The sequence below is a fragment of the Drosophila teissieri genome, chromosome 2R, assembly GCF_016746235.2.
Source record: "Drosophila teissieri strain GT53w chromosome 2R, Prin_Dtei_1.1, whole genome shotgun sequence".
NCBI classification, from domain to species: Eukaryota; Metazoa; Arthropoda; class Insecta; order Diptera; family Drosophilidae; genus Drosophila; species Drosophila teissieri.
In genome coordinates, this window is record NC_053030.1 from 16,663,927 (window position 1) to 16,678,088 (window position 14,162).

The following is a 14,162-nucleotide window of genomic DNA, read 5'->3' on the forward strand; positions in this document are numbered from 1 at the left end:
TGCAATTCCAAGAAACCAATTTAATTGGCCGTTGTGACAAAAACAATAAACAATGGAAAGTCTCTTGGGTAAACTGTTTTTTCCTCCCAATCTCCAACGACTGCCCACTGTTTGGCCATAAAAATTCCGGTGCAAATATTTGTTGACGGAAGCTACCCTACATATATGTATGTATATGTAGTATATAGAATCGGACTCCCACCGATTTCCGCATAATTGGGGCTCATGAATGGAGAGCGGCCTAATTAAATTAGCAGGAAAGGTCCCAAACAAAATTGAAAAAGAGTGCGAACAGCTGCCGATGTTGACAATTGTTCCATTATCGTTCACATCTTATCTTAAAATATTCCGCTCCATTATGGTTGACCAATCCATAAGTGGGATCGGTGCAAGGGGCACGATGGTGATACGGGCTGTCTGGAAGTTCTCGACAAGGAATCAGTTATAGATTAGGATGCTTTACTGCTGATATTATCAGCAGGTGGCAGGCATTCCACTTGAAGTTATATTTTATAGCCTTAGCTTTCACTAAGCTCTAGAACTTTCCAAACAGTTCAAGCAAAACAAGGGAATAGGAATTTTTCCCTGTTGAAGCTAAGATTAAAACATTGAAATACTTTCCCTTTGGTTGTTAGCTGTGTAGATACATTTACACTTCAGATACATACCTTTGCCATTATCGCAAGTGTTCGCTGGCGACGTCGCTTTGTAATAGATATTTTGAATGGTAATAAACCAGAGCACATCCAATAGAATCGCGTGAGCTTCGACTAGCTGTTCATTCTTTATTAGTGGCACATCCACATCCCGAAATAAAACAGAAAAGGTTCCGGGCGGATGGGGGGAAACTGGCAGAAGTGACGCAACCTTCGGGTAATTTTACATCAGTCTGAGCCGCGATGGGTGATAAACCCAGCAGACTTGTCGAGATAGGCACCGCACGTTCTATTCCCACCCACACAACACCCAGCAGGGAAGCCCATTCATAACCGATAAGAGTTATGCCTGCGAGTTGGCCTGAAATTCAACCCAATCCCCCAGAAGCAATCCCATTGACCCTGGGGCGTCCGTGCTGCACCCATGGATAATTTATTCAAAGTGCTCTCAGCCCAGTTCGGATGAAACGGTGCGTGGCAGGGGTTGGGGCTGAGGCCTTGGAAGGCCATTGTCAGGGCTGAGGATAAGTGGGCAACTGGGCGCCACATCGTTTGTCGCCTCCATTGTTCCATGAAGCTCACATCCTTGACATTGACTCTGAATGCAGCCAAAAGGCAAGGCCTTCACTTTTCCATTCGACATGCATGTATGCGGGTTCTATTATATTCTATAGTTAAAACCAAAAATTGAATTGAAGGAAAAGGAAAAGGAATAAGTACATTTTGACGCGAGCTATAAGCAATTATCTTAGCTTGAAGACTGTGCAAAAATAGAAATATCAGATGACTAACTTCAATTCCACTACTCAGAATATTGGTCATACTTGTTTTACTTCGATAAACTTTAAAATGAGTTTCCCTTTCAGGGTAAGTACAAAAACGGCAGTAAAATACAAAACACGTGTGGCACTAAAACATCTTTAGACATTTATTAAATAATTTATTTCGGTTTTTTAAACGCTTCACGGCATTTGATGTGCTGTTCTCAAATTCATATTTGATCGTCTTCTCTGGCAGGTTTGGCAAAATATGTATTTTTTTAGGGGCGAGGGAAATTGTCAGTCCGCAAATATATGACTATTTTAATTTTGTGTTTGTATATTTTTTGAGGCTTGTTCTGCTGACAGCCGAGTCAAGCAAGATGCAGACGTGCCGCTGTATTACTCATCCGGTTTCCTCTTGTGAAGCCAATTGGGATGACAGACGAAGGGGAAGCTGTCACTCTGGGAAATCGGGGGTTTAGATGATGAAAATGAAATGATCTTGGGGGTGGTGCATCAGATAGGCCCAATCAGTGTCAATCACGCGGTACGCGGTATAAATTGAGTTATGAATAGCCATACACGATACACGAATCACGAGTAATTTGCCCATGTGATGGATGGCCGAGCAACGACCTTGGCCACATCCTCAGCCTCTCGCAAGGATACTTGGCCGCAGCAGCGCACCTGCTCCCACCACCTACTAATCGATTTTTTGCGACAAGGAGAGGAGCAAGGACAAAAGGATGGCATTGAGTCTGCATTAGTGAATTAAACGTGGATTGCAAGAAATGTCAATTAGCACGGATGTATCCACGTATGTGTATCTATAACTTTACATAAATAGTGGGTGTATATGCGTGCCAGGCAGCGATTTGAGCACCTGTTCGGTGCGACTGTTGGATAGCGGGATTCAAAAGGGGTTTTTTCAAGTGGTTTCATGATCGTTCCGCTTCGTGCCTGCCTGTCTGGTGCACTCCTATTGATTTCAGCCTTATTGAAAACACGCGCCAGTCACTCGTGTGTCTCCGAGCCTAATTGAAATCAGCCGGCAAACAGTAAACAACTGAAACAACTGACACAACAATTAAAATTGCCCGACAACAATCAGCAGATTGTTCGTCACTCGTCGTTTACCTACTAGTTTAACCAATAATGAATCACAAGCAGCGAATCAAGTGAGTTTATCAGCTGGTTAGTCAGCGATCCATTTGATTTCCATTAATTAAAACCAATTCTATAATATCTGAAGCTTTTAATAATTGTTTTGACCACCTAATGAATCATTCAGAGTATCATTTACTTTTAAGTAAAATGACACCCAAAAAGAATTATGCAATTGGTTCAATTGGCTGGGAAAGAAACTGATAAGCAATTTTAAAGCTTATTAAAGATTGTCAACAACTTTAGGGATTATATGAGTAAAACCCTTTTTTATATAGTCATCATTTTTTGTTAATAAAATCTTAATTTCAAATAAATCACAAGTTAACAAATAGTACTATTAAGAGGCTGTAAAATAAATATTCCTCGCAAATTTCAACCATATTTCATTCATATAATTCACAACTTATATTTGACGATTTAAAATACATAGTTGGCATTTTCTGGCAGTCGAAAAAGTGAATTTTATTAATTTTTCTTTGCATGAAAAATGTTTATTTTTGGCAGCCAGGCGTTGACATGGTAATTCAGCATTTGATATCCTCTCGACACTCTTTTAACCGACCCTGACATTGAATGCCGCATATAGAAAGTAAGATCGCCAAAAAGTATTTCAATCAATGCATTGTCTGCTCTTCTGTGGGAGTAGAATTCCCCCAATTCGAAACATTTTACTCTTCGTACTATGCCAAGTATTTCCCGCTGTATCTATGTATCTAGATGTCGAATGAAATGAACTGAAAGGAGGTTTTGTATCTGGGGGAGACGTCACCGGTTACCGGAACAATGGCCACGAGCTTCTGCCGTGATCTTCGCCGGCGCTTGGATGAGCAAATCGGCGGCGGGTACACTTCCGCATTGATGGGTGGGGCAGTTTGATAGGGGGAGGGTCTGTCTGGCACCCCGGGAAAGCCAAAAATGCCCGGGAATGTGTGTTTTCAGGGCCAATCTAACAGTCAAGCAATCGCGTGGATACCGCAATCCAACCCAACCTGGGACGACGATGGCGACTCATTGTGGCACTGACCACACCAAATCAAGACCCATTCGCAGCTGTTGTGGGTGGGCATCATATTTGTGGCCAGCTGCCAAATCACAAATGCCGGCACTCGGCGATAAATACGTTATATGTTTCGCATGTGTTCAGCGAAAAAAGATTAATTTCTGAATTCAATGAAAATCCCTTTGGCCAATGCCCTGCTTGCATCTACATAGTATTTTAAACTATGCTCCCAAAAATGCACCAAAATATGCCACCAAAAATTATCTCAAGCTATACAAAAATATGTAAAATCGGATTGACTTTTTGCGAAAACGGCAAAAATGCAAATAGAAACAAGGCACTACACTTTCATCTTTTTCCTTCACCCACTTTAAGGGGTATATGCCGACCAAATCGAGCCTTGAGACTTGGGAAATTCTTCGCTCGAGCAGCCAGCCAAAAAAGCTCCCCAACGAATTCATGACCAAATGGGTGCAATGTCAATAGCACACGCCCCAATCTCAGACGAAGAGGAAGATGCTCTAGAAGCACCCGGCTCGTGTGCCCCCCATTAAAAAGATTCTTATACAGGCTTGCCCCTCTTTTGCCGAGCATATGCAAATTCGTTTTTTGAAGTGCCGAAATCGGAAATGAAAATGAAATTGCGCCGCAAAAAGCAGCTGCGCTAGTGCTAAAAATATTGTCAATTCTATAATTGTACAAATTATATAAATATTTGTAGAGTGCTCTGCTGGCCGATTTGTTTGGCCAATTGTTTGTATTTTTCGCCGGCCAAATGTGGATCAAGTTTATGTTATTACCAACGATAAGGGAAAGAGTTTACCCAAGCTCAAGGTGGCTACGTTTGGCGAGGAGGCAAACACCTTATTCGTGAGGAGATACTAAATAATTTACAATGTTGCGTTTCGTAGTCTGGTCGCAATTTTTAAGTAAATTCCGTGAGAAAACACAAGTGTGCAGAGCATTGCTGCGTCGAAAAATGAAAACAAAATGCGGTTTAACGTGTGAATTGGATGTTCGTGACGGAATGAAAGCGCCAAAACATTCAATTTTAGCTATCCGAAGAGGTAATACCCTATATATTTTTATAAAATTATTATTGAGTAAATGTGTATGTTAAAACTTAGGAATTTTGTAATAAATGGAAGAAAGGAAAGCTCAAAACAAAACAGGGGAATTTTAAATGAACTACATGGATTCACTAAAAAGGAATATAAGTAACATTCATTTAATGATTAACGATATATTTAATGGTGTCGTTACAATAAACTATAATTTTGCAATGGAGAAAGCTCTTAGAAGGCGGTTTAAGAGTAAACTATTTGCCCTGAAGCAAATTTGTCTGGAATGCATAAGTAGCTCAAGATTGTTTACGTTAAATTCCGAAATAGGCATTTTACAGGCCTCCTTTTGTTGTGGATAACTTGTTGTTGTTATTGAACATTTACGCAGAATTGTAAAATAACACAAACAAAATTAAAATACCAGTAGACGGGCACAAAATTTGTTAATAATCGGCCCTAAGAACGAGTATTATTTGCGAAGCGGAGAGCGCAAAACAAACAATTTTGTTATTCTTTTCAATTGCGTCAATGCGGGGTCTCAGAATTCTGAGCAGGTGGAAAGGTGGAAAAGGGGTTGTTTATGGGCTGGCTAGCAAGTGGGCCAACAAGTGTTGGCCCTCTTAAATCTGGCGTAAGTTATTAGCACACAAATTCGCCCTGTCTGGGGAAACTTTGAACGGAAAAGCGCGATCAGCGATGGATCGATCGATCGATCATTATCCGCGATCAGATCAGTAAACAATATTTGATTCTCTAAACAACACTTAATTTCGCTTTCATTTTCTTGCGCCATTTGTGCGGCTGTCGTTGTTTTCGATTTTTGTTTACTCAGTCGCGGGTTTAATGACACAAACAGAGAAGGAAACTTGTCAAGTCAACGAATCTGAGAGTGTGTAAGCTCGCAATCCATGAAATACAATCCTTCCACTCACTTGAGTTATAAACAGACATTTCCTTATGGCCTCTTTAATTTACGTTAACTAGAACCAGAATTTGAGCCAATGATTTGAAGATTTTAATTTTGTTATTTTTATACAAAATGTATTATTGAAAGTTTTCGTAAGCACACAAGCGGCGCAATATTAATAATTCAAATTAAACTGCGCCTTCGATGTACTCGCGTATTCCCAATTGCGTTTTAATATCACTGCCCCAAAAGTGGGATGGGATTGGAAATACCCAGCACAGCCATCGGAAAGGTCATCAAAAAATTGGCTTTCTTTGCGGCGAAATTTCAGCCTTGTCGTTCGGTGACGTCGTGGATTTCAATTCAAGAATCTGAATAAATGCCAGAACAGCCGAGTATTAACACAAAATATTGTGCATTAATGAGGTGTAAGTGTGTGTTTTGTGACTCGGTTGTAGGCGAATCAAAGGAATTTATTATGAGCAATTATTTCGATCCCCGCCCCTCTTCACGAACCCCTCGCCTGTGCCAAATCAATTAAATTTGAAATGGATGACCAACTGTTGGGAGCCAACAGTCGCCGTTCGATAGTGCGCGATCCAAAAATAGATACTTTTGAATTATGCTTTTTTGAAACATTTCTCCCATGGATTCCAAATATTTTAAATTTTTTCTGTTAAAAAAAATGGAGACTAGTAAATTTTAAGGAAATTGTTTTTTGGAGTCCTAAATTATATATTTTTACAGGAATTCCTAGATTTTCAAAATTTATTCGTTTTACCCCCCGACATTTATTTTGACATTTATTTGGCTGCGTGGCCAAGTTTTATTTAGATGGCTCAAAGTGCAAGGACTTTTCCAGCCAAGCGTGAAAGCATATGTCATTTAAGATGCAGAAAATATTAAATGCAATGGAAATAAATCTGAATGTGAAGAAGATATTTATGCATAGCTAAAGTCCATTTGAATAGTGTGATACTCCAAGCTACGAAAATGTGTCAGGCTTTACTTACGTTGCCCGAATCGAACACTGAAAAATCGATGAATCTGAAAAATCAAGGTATAAGCTTAATAATTAATTCATGCACCGATTTGGGGCAAGCATCAGATTTTCCAACAGCTGGCTGGAAAATGGGGGGCGGCCAGTAGGAATGCGTCATATTTGTAAGCGGAAAACCAAACCTTTATCTTATCTTGCGAAACGCGACTGACCGCCATATATGTACATACATACATATAATCTGAACAAAACAAATAAACGGCTGGCGATTTTGCTGTCACAATGTTATTCCCATTGATTATTTTCGCGGCTTATTTGCTAATTAATTAACAATTTCTTGTGACAGCCGGAGACTTCAGATTGCGATCAGATATCCCATTATTAGCTGGTCACTGGTTTTATAGGTAGGCAAAAACGCGGTAAAATATACCTAAAGCACACTAATGAGCATTTAGAGATTTACATAAGTATCCGTATGCGAATCGTACTAATGAATGGCTGCAGTTATCCAGATACTCCCCACAAGCGGATGAACCCGACACGTGGCACTTGGGAATCAATAGACTAGACCTTGGCTTGATTGTTGTTTTCTTTCGATCAATTTTGCTTGGGTTCTGTTTTTTCCGGTCTTCTGGCGAAGCAATTGAATAACATGACAGCAGAACCAGCGAATTGGATTACACGCTTAAAATAAATATTACCGACCAGAGAGACGTACCCGTAGAAAGATGGACATATTGTGGTTTCATAGAAGGTTTGTTAATTTATTTTGTTGCAGTTAAAACAATTTCACTTATTTCATAGCCCAACAATGAAAACCCAACGCCAAAAATACGTTTAGCCTAAAATGCCAGTCTGTATTCCCCGGGAAAACAAAATAATAATAGTAAGGTAATAAAATTAAAAACAAAAACTGGCACAGTACCCGCAGGATTCATGCACCCAGCGTTTGGATGTGGGGATCTTGTCCCGAACTGCCTACCTAAAGTTTCGTATATGCTTACAAAATTCGAGTGAATCGCTTAGGTCCTACTAAACAAGTTCTACGACAGAAATCTAGGATTGCAATATTTGTGTAGTTGTGCTAATTTCTAAATTGTTATCTAGACGGGGGTAGTACAAAAATATATATATGTATATATATTATATTACATCTAAGTGGTCATCTAGATGCCGAGCAGGCACTCGCCGTTCCCAGCAGAGCCTGCTGCGACAAACTCCGCTGGCTACGCCTGCGTCACGAAGTAAACCTCGCCGGCAGTGCCCATGACCACGGCGGCGTGGGTATCGCCCGTGCCGCCGGCCAAAGTCGCACTCTGGCCGGTGGCCATCATGTTGGACATGTCGGTGGTGCCGTTGCTGACGATGCTTACCGCCCCGCTGAATGCATCGTCGTGGCCACTGATCTGCACCTCTGCACTGTGGTCCGTACTCTCCACATGCAGCTGCAGTGAGTCCACATTGTCGTACAGAGATCCGCACTCGCCGCACTTAAATAGCGGCTCCACCACCTCCGGATGCTTGCGTTCTACGTGCCACTTAAGGTTCACCGCCGAGGAGAAGTTCTTTCGGCAGTTTGCCACGCCGCAGCAATACGCTCGCTGCTGGTGCGTCTGCCTGTGTCTGTACAGGATCGCCTTCGACTTGAAGGTTCGATTGCAAATGGTGCATACCGGCGTGCTGGATTCAGCGTCATGCGTCTTCATGTGCATGCGCAGCATTCCTGGGCCCTTGAAGCTCTTCAGGCAGATCTGGCACTGCGGCTGTTTCTTGCAATTGGCCCGTATCCAGTTGGTGTGCGAGTGCATGTGGTTCTGCAGGCCCTTGAACTGCCGGAACTCGGTGCTGCACAGGTGACAAATGTATCTCCCAGATCCCAGAGGCGAGGTGTGCTGACGTATGAACTCAGTTACCAGATTAGCATCTATTTCGTAGTTATCGTCCGCTCCAGCGGCGGCAATCACGCTGGCCGTCTGCACCAGTTGGCGAGAGTTGGCTGCGGCCAGTTTGCTACTGATCGTTGATCCAGCGGTAGGGGGCTGGTGGTCGCAGGGTTCCAGAGTCACACCGGCTGGAATTTGGTTACTTCGCTTGGCCCGCTTTGGCGTCGGACTGGCCGAGCTTACAGTCAGTGTGGGAGCCACCAGGGCATCCGATGTCGTTGTGGCCTGGCTGAACTCAACCACAGCGTTCTCCAGTGATATGCTCTGCATCTCCTCTTGGTGCTGCTGATGATGCGGCTGCTCAGACTCCAAGAAAGCCTGGTCAATGTCCACACTAGTCTCGCCATCCGGCGGCTCCATAATTGCGTATTGCAGATCGTCGTCTACGTCACCGGACAGATGCGGATCCTGTTCGTCTGCGATGTACTCACAATCCTGGTCGATTTCCTCCCCATCGGGATCCTCCAGCATCTCGTCATCCTCCAGCTGAATCTCCTCGATTATGAACGTATCCTGGTCTTCTTCGGGCTTCAGTTGCTCCTCCTCATCTTCGACCTCGTCCATCGCCTGCTGTTGGTCCAAATCGTCGAAGTACTCATGCTCTTGGCTTTCACTCTGAGTGAGATCCTCATTGATCATCACTTGATGGTGCTCGTGGTGGTCCTTTAGGAAGTCCTGCTGTTGGTCGTCGTCTAGGACAATGGTCTCAAAGCTGTGATCCCCCTTGCCGTCCAGTTGCTCGTACACATCTTCAAGTTCCTCGTCCTCCACCTCACAACCATCCTCCAGCAACTGTACGTCGGCATCACCCAGAGAAGCGCCTACATGCTGACCCATATCCGTGGCGTTCGTGGTGGTGGTCACTGTTGTGACTCCGGTGGGCGCCAAACTGCGTTGCGGCACAAGTTGAACCAGTTGCAGGGTCTGCGTGCCATTGGGCTGCTGTACAATCTGCAATGTCTGTCCGTTCGGCGTCTGTAGCAGCTGGGGCAGGAATTGGGATTGCGTAGCGGTGGCCTGTCCATTAGTCGTCGCCTGCGGCGCTGTGCTGATGATTTGCGCCAGCTGCGGCGCTACAATCTGGGCCGTCGTGATCAGTTGGCCGTTGGGCAACAGGATCTGCTGCGGCATAGTCGTGGTGGCGCCGGCAGCGGACAGTAGCTGTGCGGAAGCAGGTTGAAGTGTGGGCATGTGGATCTGCTGGATCTGTTGCTGCATCGTTTGCTGTTGCGGCGCATGTTCCTGCATTAATTGCATCTGTGGCTGGGGAGTGGGCTGCGGGGCTGCCTGTGGTGCTGGTGCGGCCTCCAGATGCCTCTGCTTCTGCTGGCGGGACCCCTTGCGGAGCAGCGGCTTTAGTTTTGGTTTGGCAGGCGGTTGCTGCTGTTGCTGCTGGACTAGCTGCTGCTGGAGTTGCTCCTCGAGGATTTTCTGTTGCTTCTGCAGCTGTCGCTGTTGCTTGCGCTCCAGCTGGAGCTGTTGCTTGGCGCTGGCCGCCTCCTGCTGCTGCTGCTCCTCCAATACCAGTGCAACGGTAAGCCCGCGAATATACTCGCGCAGCTCCTTGTCGCTGCGCTCGACGAGCGTCTTGAAGGCGTGATTCCGGCTCACGGCGTGGACGCACTGCACGCAGATCTTGTCCGGCCAGCCCTCCGTGGGCTCCACCCGCACGCTGGTGCAGTCCATTAGCATTTCGGGCACCTTTTCGCTGAATAGCGGGCGCATTTCCTTGCGCTCCGAGATGCACAGGCGGCAGATCTTGTCCAGCTCCAGGACCTTCTTGCGATCCATTACTTCGTGTTCCTAGGGGGAGGCTGCAATAGGCAAGTTTTTAATTCGAAATTCCCATTAACTTTGATCGGAACCCCGAAAGGTGCAAGAGTACAAGATTTGTTATGATTTGCCCGCCAAAAAATGGTCAATTAAAATTCAGAATAATTTCATCTGTTGTAAAATGACCTGCTAACTCACTGTTATTAACATGGACTATCGACACGTCTGGTAGCACTTGTGTCAGACAGAGACAGCTATATTGTTATACACAATTTACCATGTTGGTGTTGGTGTGAGCGAAAAATGCGATTTTTAGGCCCAAAAAATGAAACAAATACATGATTCCCGACTTAAATTCGGTAAATAATGGTTTTAATTCACTTGCACTTGCACCGCGTGCACCTTTCGACCGGGTTCCAGCAACGGAAATCAACTTACCTGCGCTGTATTTATGTAATTTTCGCAGCTCGCCCCACATCCAACACAAAAAACTCTTTAAATATGGCCGCGTCACACAAATCCCATTCGGAACTCACATATTTGTGGTTTAGGGCGAAACACACACGTTCCCGGAGGTGCGAACTTCAAAACCAAAACAAGTGCACACCAGTGGGTCTTTCGGGACCCGGATCGAATGAAATCACTAGCTATCTCTGGCGACGTTATCAATAAGGTTCTTCCATGAGATGAATGAATTGATGAACTGAACTTCTGCCTCTATCTGTCTTTCTCTGTGTGCGAGTGTGAGTGAGATGATAGGCGTGTTGCAAAAGGCGCTGCCAACGCGGTATACAGGGAAAATCCCTAACGCATGCCGGTCGGAAATCAATTTGTTTATTTCTTAAGAGTTTTAAAATTTCTTTTAATACTTAATACTAATTAAGCCTAAGTTAAGAGGTTTCTTTCAAACTTACCCTTTTTTTATTTATAACTTAGCGTTTTAATTTTGGGTGCTCATCTCGCAAGCCTTTTTAATTCATCGATTTTAAGGACATTCTTCATTGCTCCTAACAATTGACTTCTTCTTATAACAAATAAAACACTCAACAATTTTTTTTTACTCACTTTAACATTTTACAGCCGAAATATTTAATAAAACTAACCAAAATAACGAAAACACAAATTTTAATTCGAGGACATATCAATGGAACTGCCAACTCGTTTTTTAAACTGACATTTCGAACTAAAAACACCTGTTGATCCTGATGTTATTTTCGGATTCAAAAAAACTTAAGGCTTATGTTCATAATTTTTAGGCGGGTGGTGGCACATTTGTGTTGGCCACCTCGTACATCTGGCGCTGCTTATTTCGCCTGTTGTGGGCGCTTACTAGGATGTATATGCCTAGGATAATAGCTAGGGCCAAAAGCAGGCAAGTAACCACAAACCAGCAGTAGAATCCTGGACCATCCTCATCGAAATCGTCTTCCTGTGCGTTCTCCCACTCGGTGTAGTTACCCGATGGATCCTCCTTTATCTGGCCAACCTTCTGCTCTCGGAAAAGCGAGGCCTTGGCCAGATTGCTTGATTCCGGATCCATGAAAACTGGCTCCGTGTTGTCTATTCGGATGAAGGTGACCCGGCCACCGGTCAGTGTTTCCTTGACCCGTCTCAACCCATGGCCATAATACTCGTATATGTCGGCGTCGAACTCCCGATGCTGGTCCACCCACTGTCCAATCACCTGGACCTTCACCTCGCTCCTGGGATCCATGCTTCGCCCGAAATAGGCTTTTTCTGCAACATCCAGGCCACCCATTCCATACGAGTCCAATTCGAGGACAGAAGAACGGTGCTCGAAAAGCAGGGGCAGTCTGGAGAGCTTCTTTTGCCTATACACACTGGACATATTCACCAGAATCTTCTCCACAAAGGTGTAGTTAAGGCTACCGTAAATAGGCTTCCGTTCGCCGCTGGGATTACGGAGCGCACTGTCGCCCAGGTGCATCTTGTAGCTGTTAGTCACATTGCGCCACGGCAGGTAAGTGATGTTCCTCAGCTGGTAAGCCAAGGGTTCCAGTTCCACCAGTACGTTGATGTTATCCTCCAGACCATACTGTAACGATATCACATTTGTAGAACATCTATCAAGTCATCTTCCCGAGAAACTTACAAAGTTATCGCCGAAAATCATGACTACGCAGGTGAACAGGTTGTCGGACACCGCATTGACAAGATCCGTGTGCCGGAAGTGACAGAGCTCAGTCTTCTCGCGCTCCACGTTCGTGGCCTTGGCAATATAGGTCAGCCGCTCCTTCGGATTCAGCTCGGCCGCATAGTTCTGGAGCACGGTGTGGTAAGGCACCCAGGCCAGAACCGAATCACCTCCGTTTGCGCACACCTCTGCCTGAGCACCCCTTCCAGTAAGTTCTCCGTTGCGAAGCCTGAGAAAATGGTGGTTATCCCGCTTGATTGTTGTGGAGCCGTGATCTGCGCACAAGGTGTCCACGAGGCTCGCCTGGGAAATAGAGAGATAAAAGTTAGACGGAAACAAACACCTACATCGTTCGTAAATAACCCTCGTCTTCAGCTTATCTCCGGTCCGCCGGCATTATCTTCTTTAGCTGCGATGGACACTTTGTCACTTTATCGTCAAGCTAATTCAATTTGGAATATCAGCCACTCGAAGGTGGCACACGAATAATTTACGACTGGCATTGGATTTGTCACTTAAGGATGTCGATGGGGCAAACTTGTTTGGCGACACAACATCTGCCATTAAAGGCGAGGAGTTTTTTAGACGAAGGCCATTTCTAACAAATATGGAGTCGTGCAATCTGCTTTTAGTCGCCAAATAATTGGATTAACTGCGACACTCTTATTCCAAAAGGAAATCCATAATTGCATTTGTGCTACTTCAATAGAACTGATATTTGTAATTCTTTACTTTCTTAAGTTTGAAATTGACTGTTTCTAAAATTCAACTTTCAATACTAAACCATGGTAATTGCAAATCCAAATGCGTTCTGAAAACCCTAGCAATCGAAATTGTATTCACATATGCCCATGATTTTACCTTCTCGTTTTGGGTCAACGTAGTGGCCCTAATGTGGCACTGCAGGTCCTCCTCGCTGGGGATAACCACATGACGATCGATCTCCGACAGAAGGATGGGATCCGTCTTGATGCAGAAATGGGGGTGTTCCTCAAGGGCTGCACCCAGTGCAACCAGCGCGGCCAGGCATCCGATGATGATGGCTTTCATAGACATTTCCGTAGTTCTAGAGCACAGAGTTCTGGGATTCGATTGCGCCAAAACCGTCGATAAGCACACTTCGGTGGCCAAGTAGTAACTAAATTTGCAATTTTATAACACCTGAGCAACGAACTATACGAACGCATTCAACTTGACCGCCAAGCTGTCGCACAACGAACACCCCAATATCACCATATTTATCTACTGATGAAGGATTCGGCCGAGATTTGCTTCGATTTTCGGTGAGAGCCGGTCCGTAATAGCGTCACCGAAAACCCAGTCAGTGAGTAACGACCGGGGTGAGGAATGTATTCGTTTCCCAACATGCAGTCCACAATTGGCGATAAGATAATCAATCGGCTACCATTTGACTCAATTCGAATAGACCGTATGTGTAACACTGGTTAGTTATGATTTCTGTAAGCATTAGGGTGGACCAATCAGACTGTTATTAAATATTTATCAAAATAAATACAAAATATGAAAGCATTATAAACTTCTGAGTCATGAGCCTCCCTGCAATTTGGTTTCTTTGTAGGCAAACAAATATGTTAATTTCTAAAACGAAATATTTTATATTTTACATTCAGGAATTAAGTCTTCCGAGTAATGTATTTTAAATACAATTGGCTTAGCATCATACAAATATTGGAAATTGTTACTAATGGTTTCTATAGCACAGATAGAAGCCTTTC

At 44.1% G+C, this 14,162-nt stretch overlaps 2 protein-coding genes across 2 annotated transcripts; both read right to left on the minus strand.

Annotated features, from left to right (window-relative positions):
- Positions 1-7,298: 7,298 nt before the first annotated feature.
- LOC122614866 (zinc finger protein 853) lies at positions 7,299-10,847 on the minus strand. Its single transcript, XM_043789561.1, has 2 exons — positions 10,710-10,847; positions 7,299-10,312 (listed from the first exon to the last, which is right to left on the minus strand). Exon 2 carries the CDS (start codon positions 10,287-10,289, stop codon positions 7,782-7,784), a length of 2,508 nt encoding a protein of 835 aa, XP_043645496.1. The 5' UTR covers positions 10,290-10,312; positions 10,710-10,847; the 3' UTR covers positions 7,299-7,781.
- A 575-nt stretch (positions 10,848-11,422) lies between these two features.
- Positions 11,423-13,833, minus strand: LOC122614867. The gene is made up of 3 exons (XM_043789562.1): positions 13,288-13,833; positions 12,385-12,729; positions 11,423-12,327 (listed from the first exon to the last, which is right to left on the minus strand). Exons 1-3 carry the CDS (start codon positions 13,480-13,482, stop codon positions 11,524-11,526), a joined length of 1,344 nt encoding a protein of 447 aa, XP_043645497.1. The 5' UTR covers positions 13,483-13,833; the 3' UTR covers positions 11,423-11,523.
- Between the last annotated feature and the right edge of the window lie 329 nt (positions 13,834-14,162).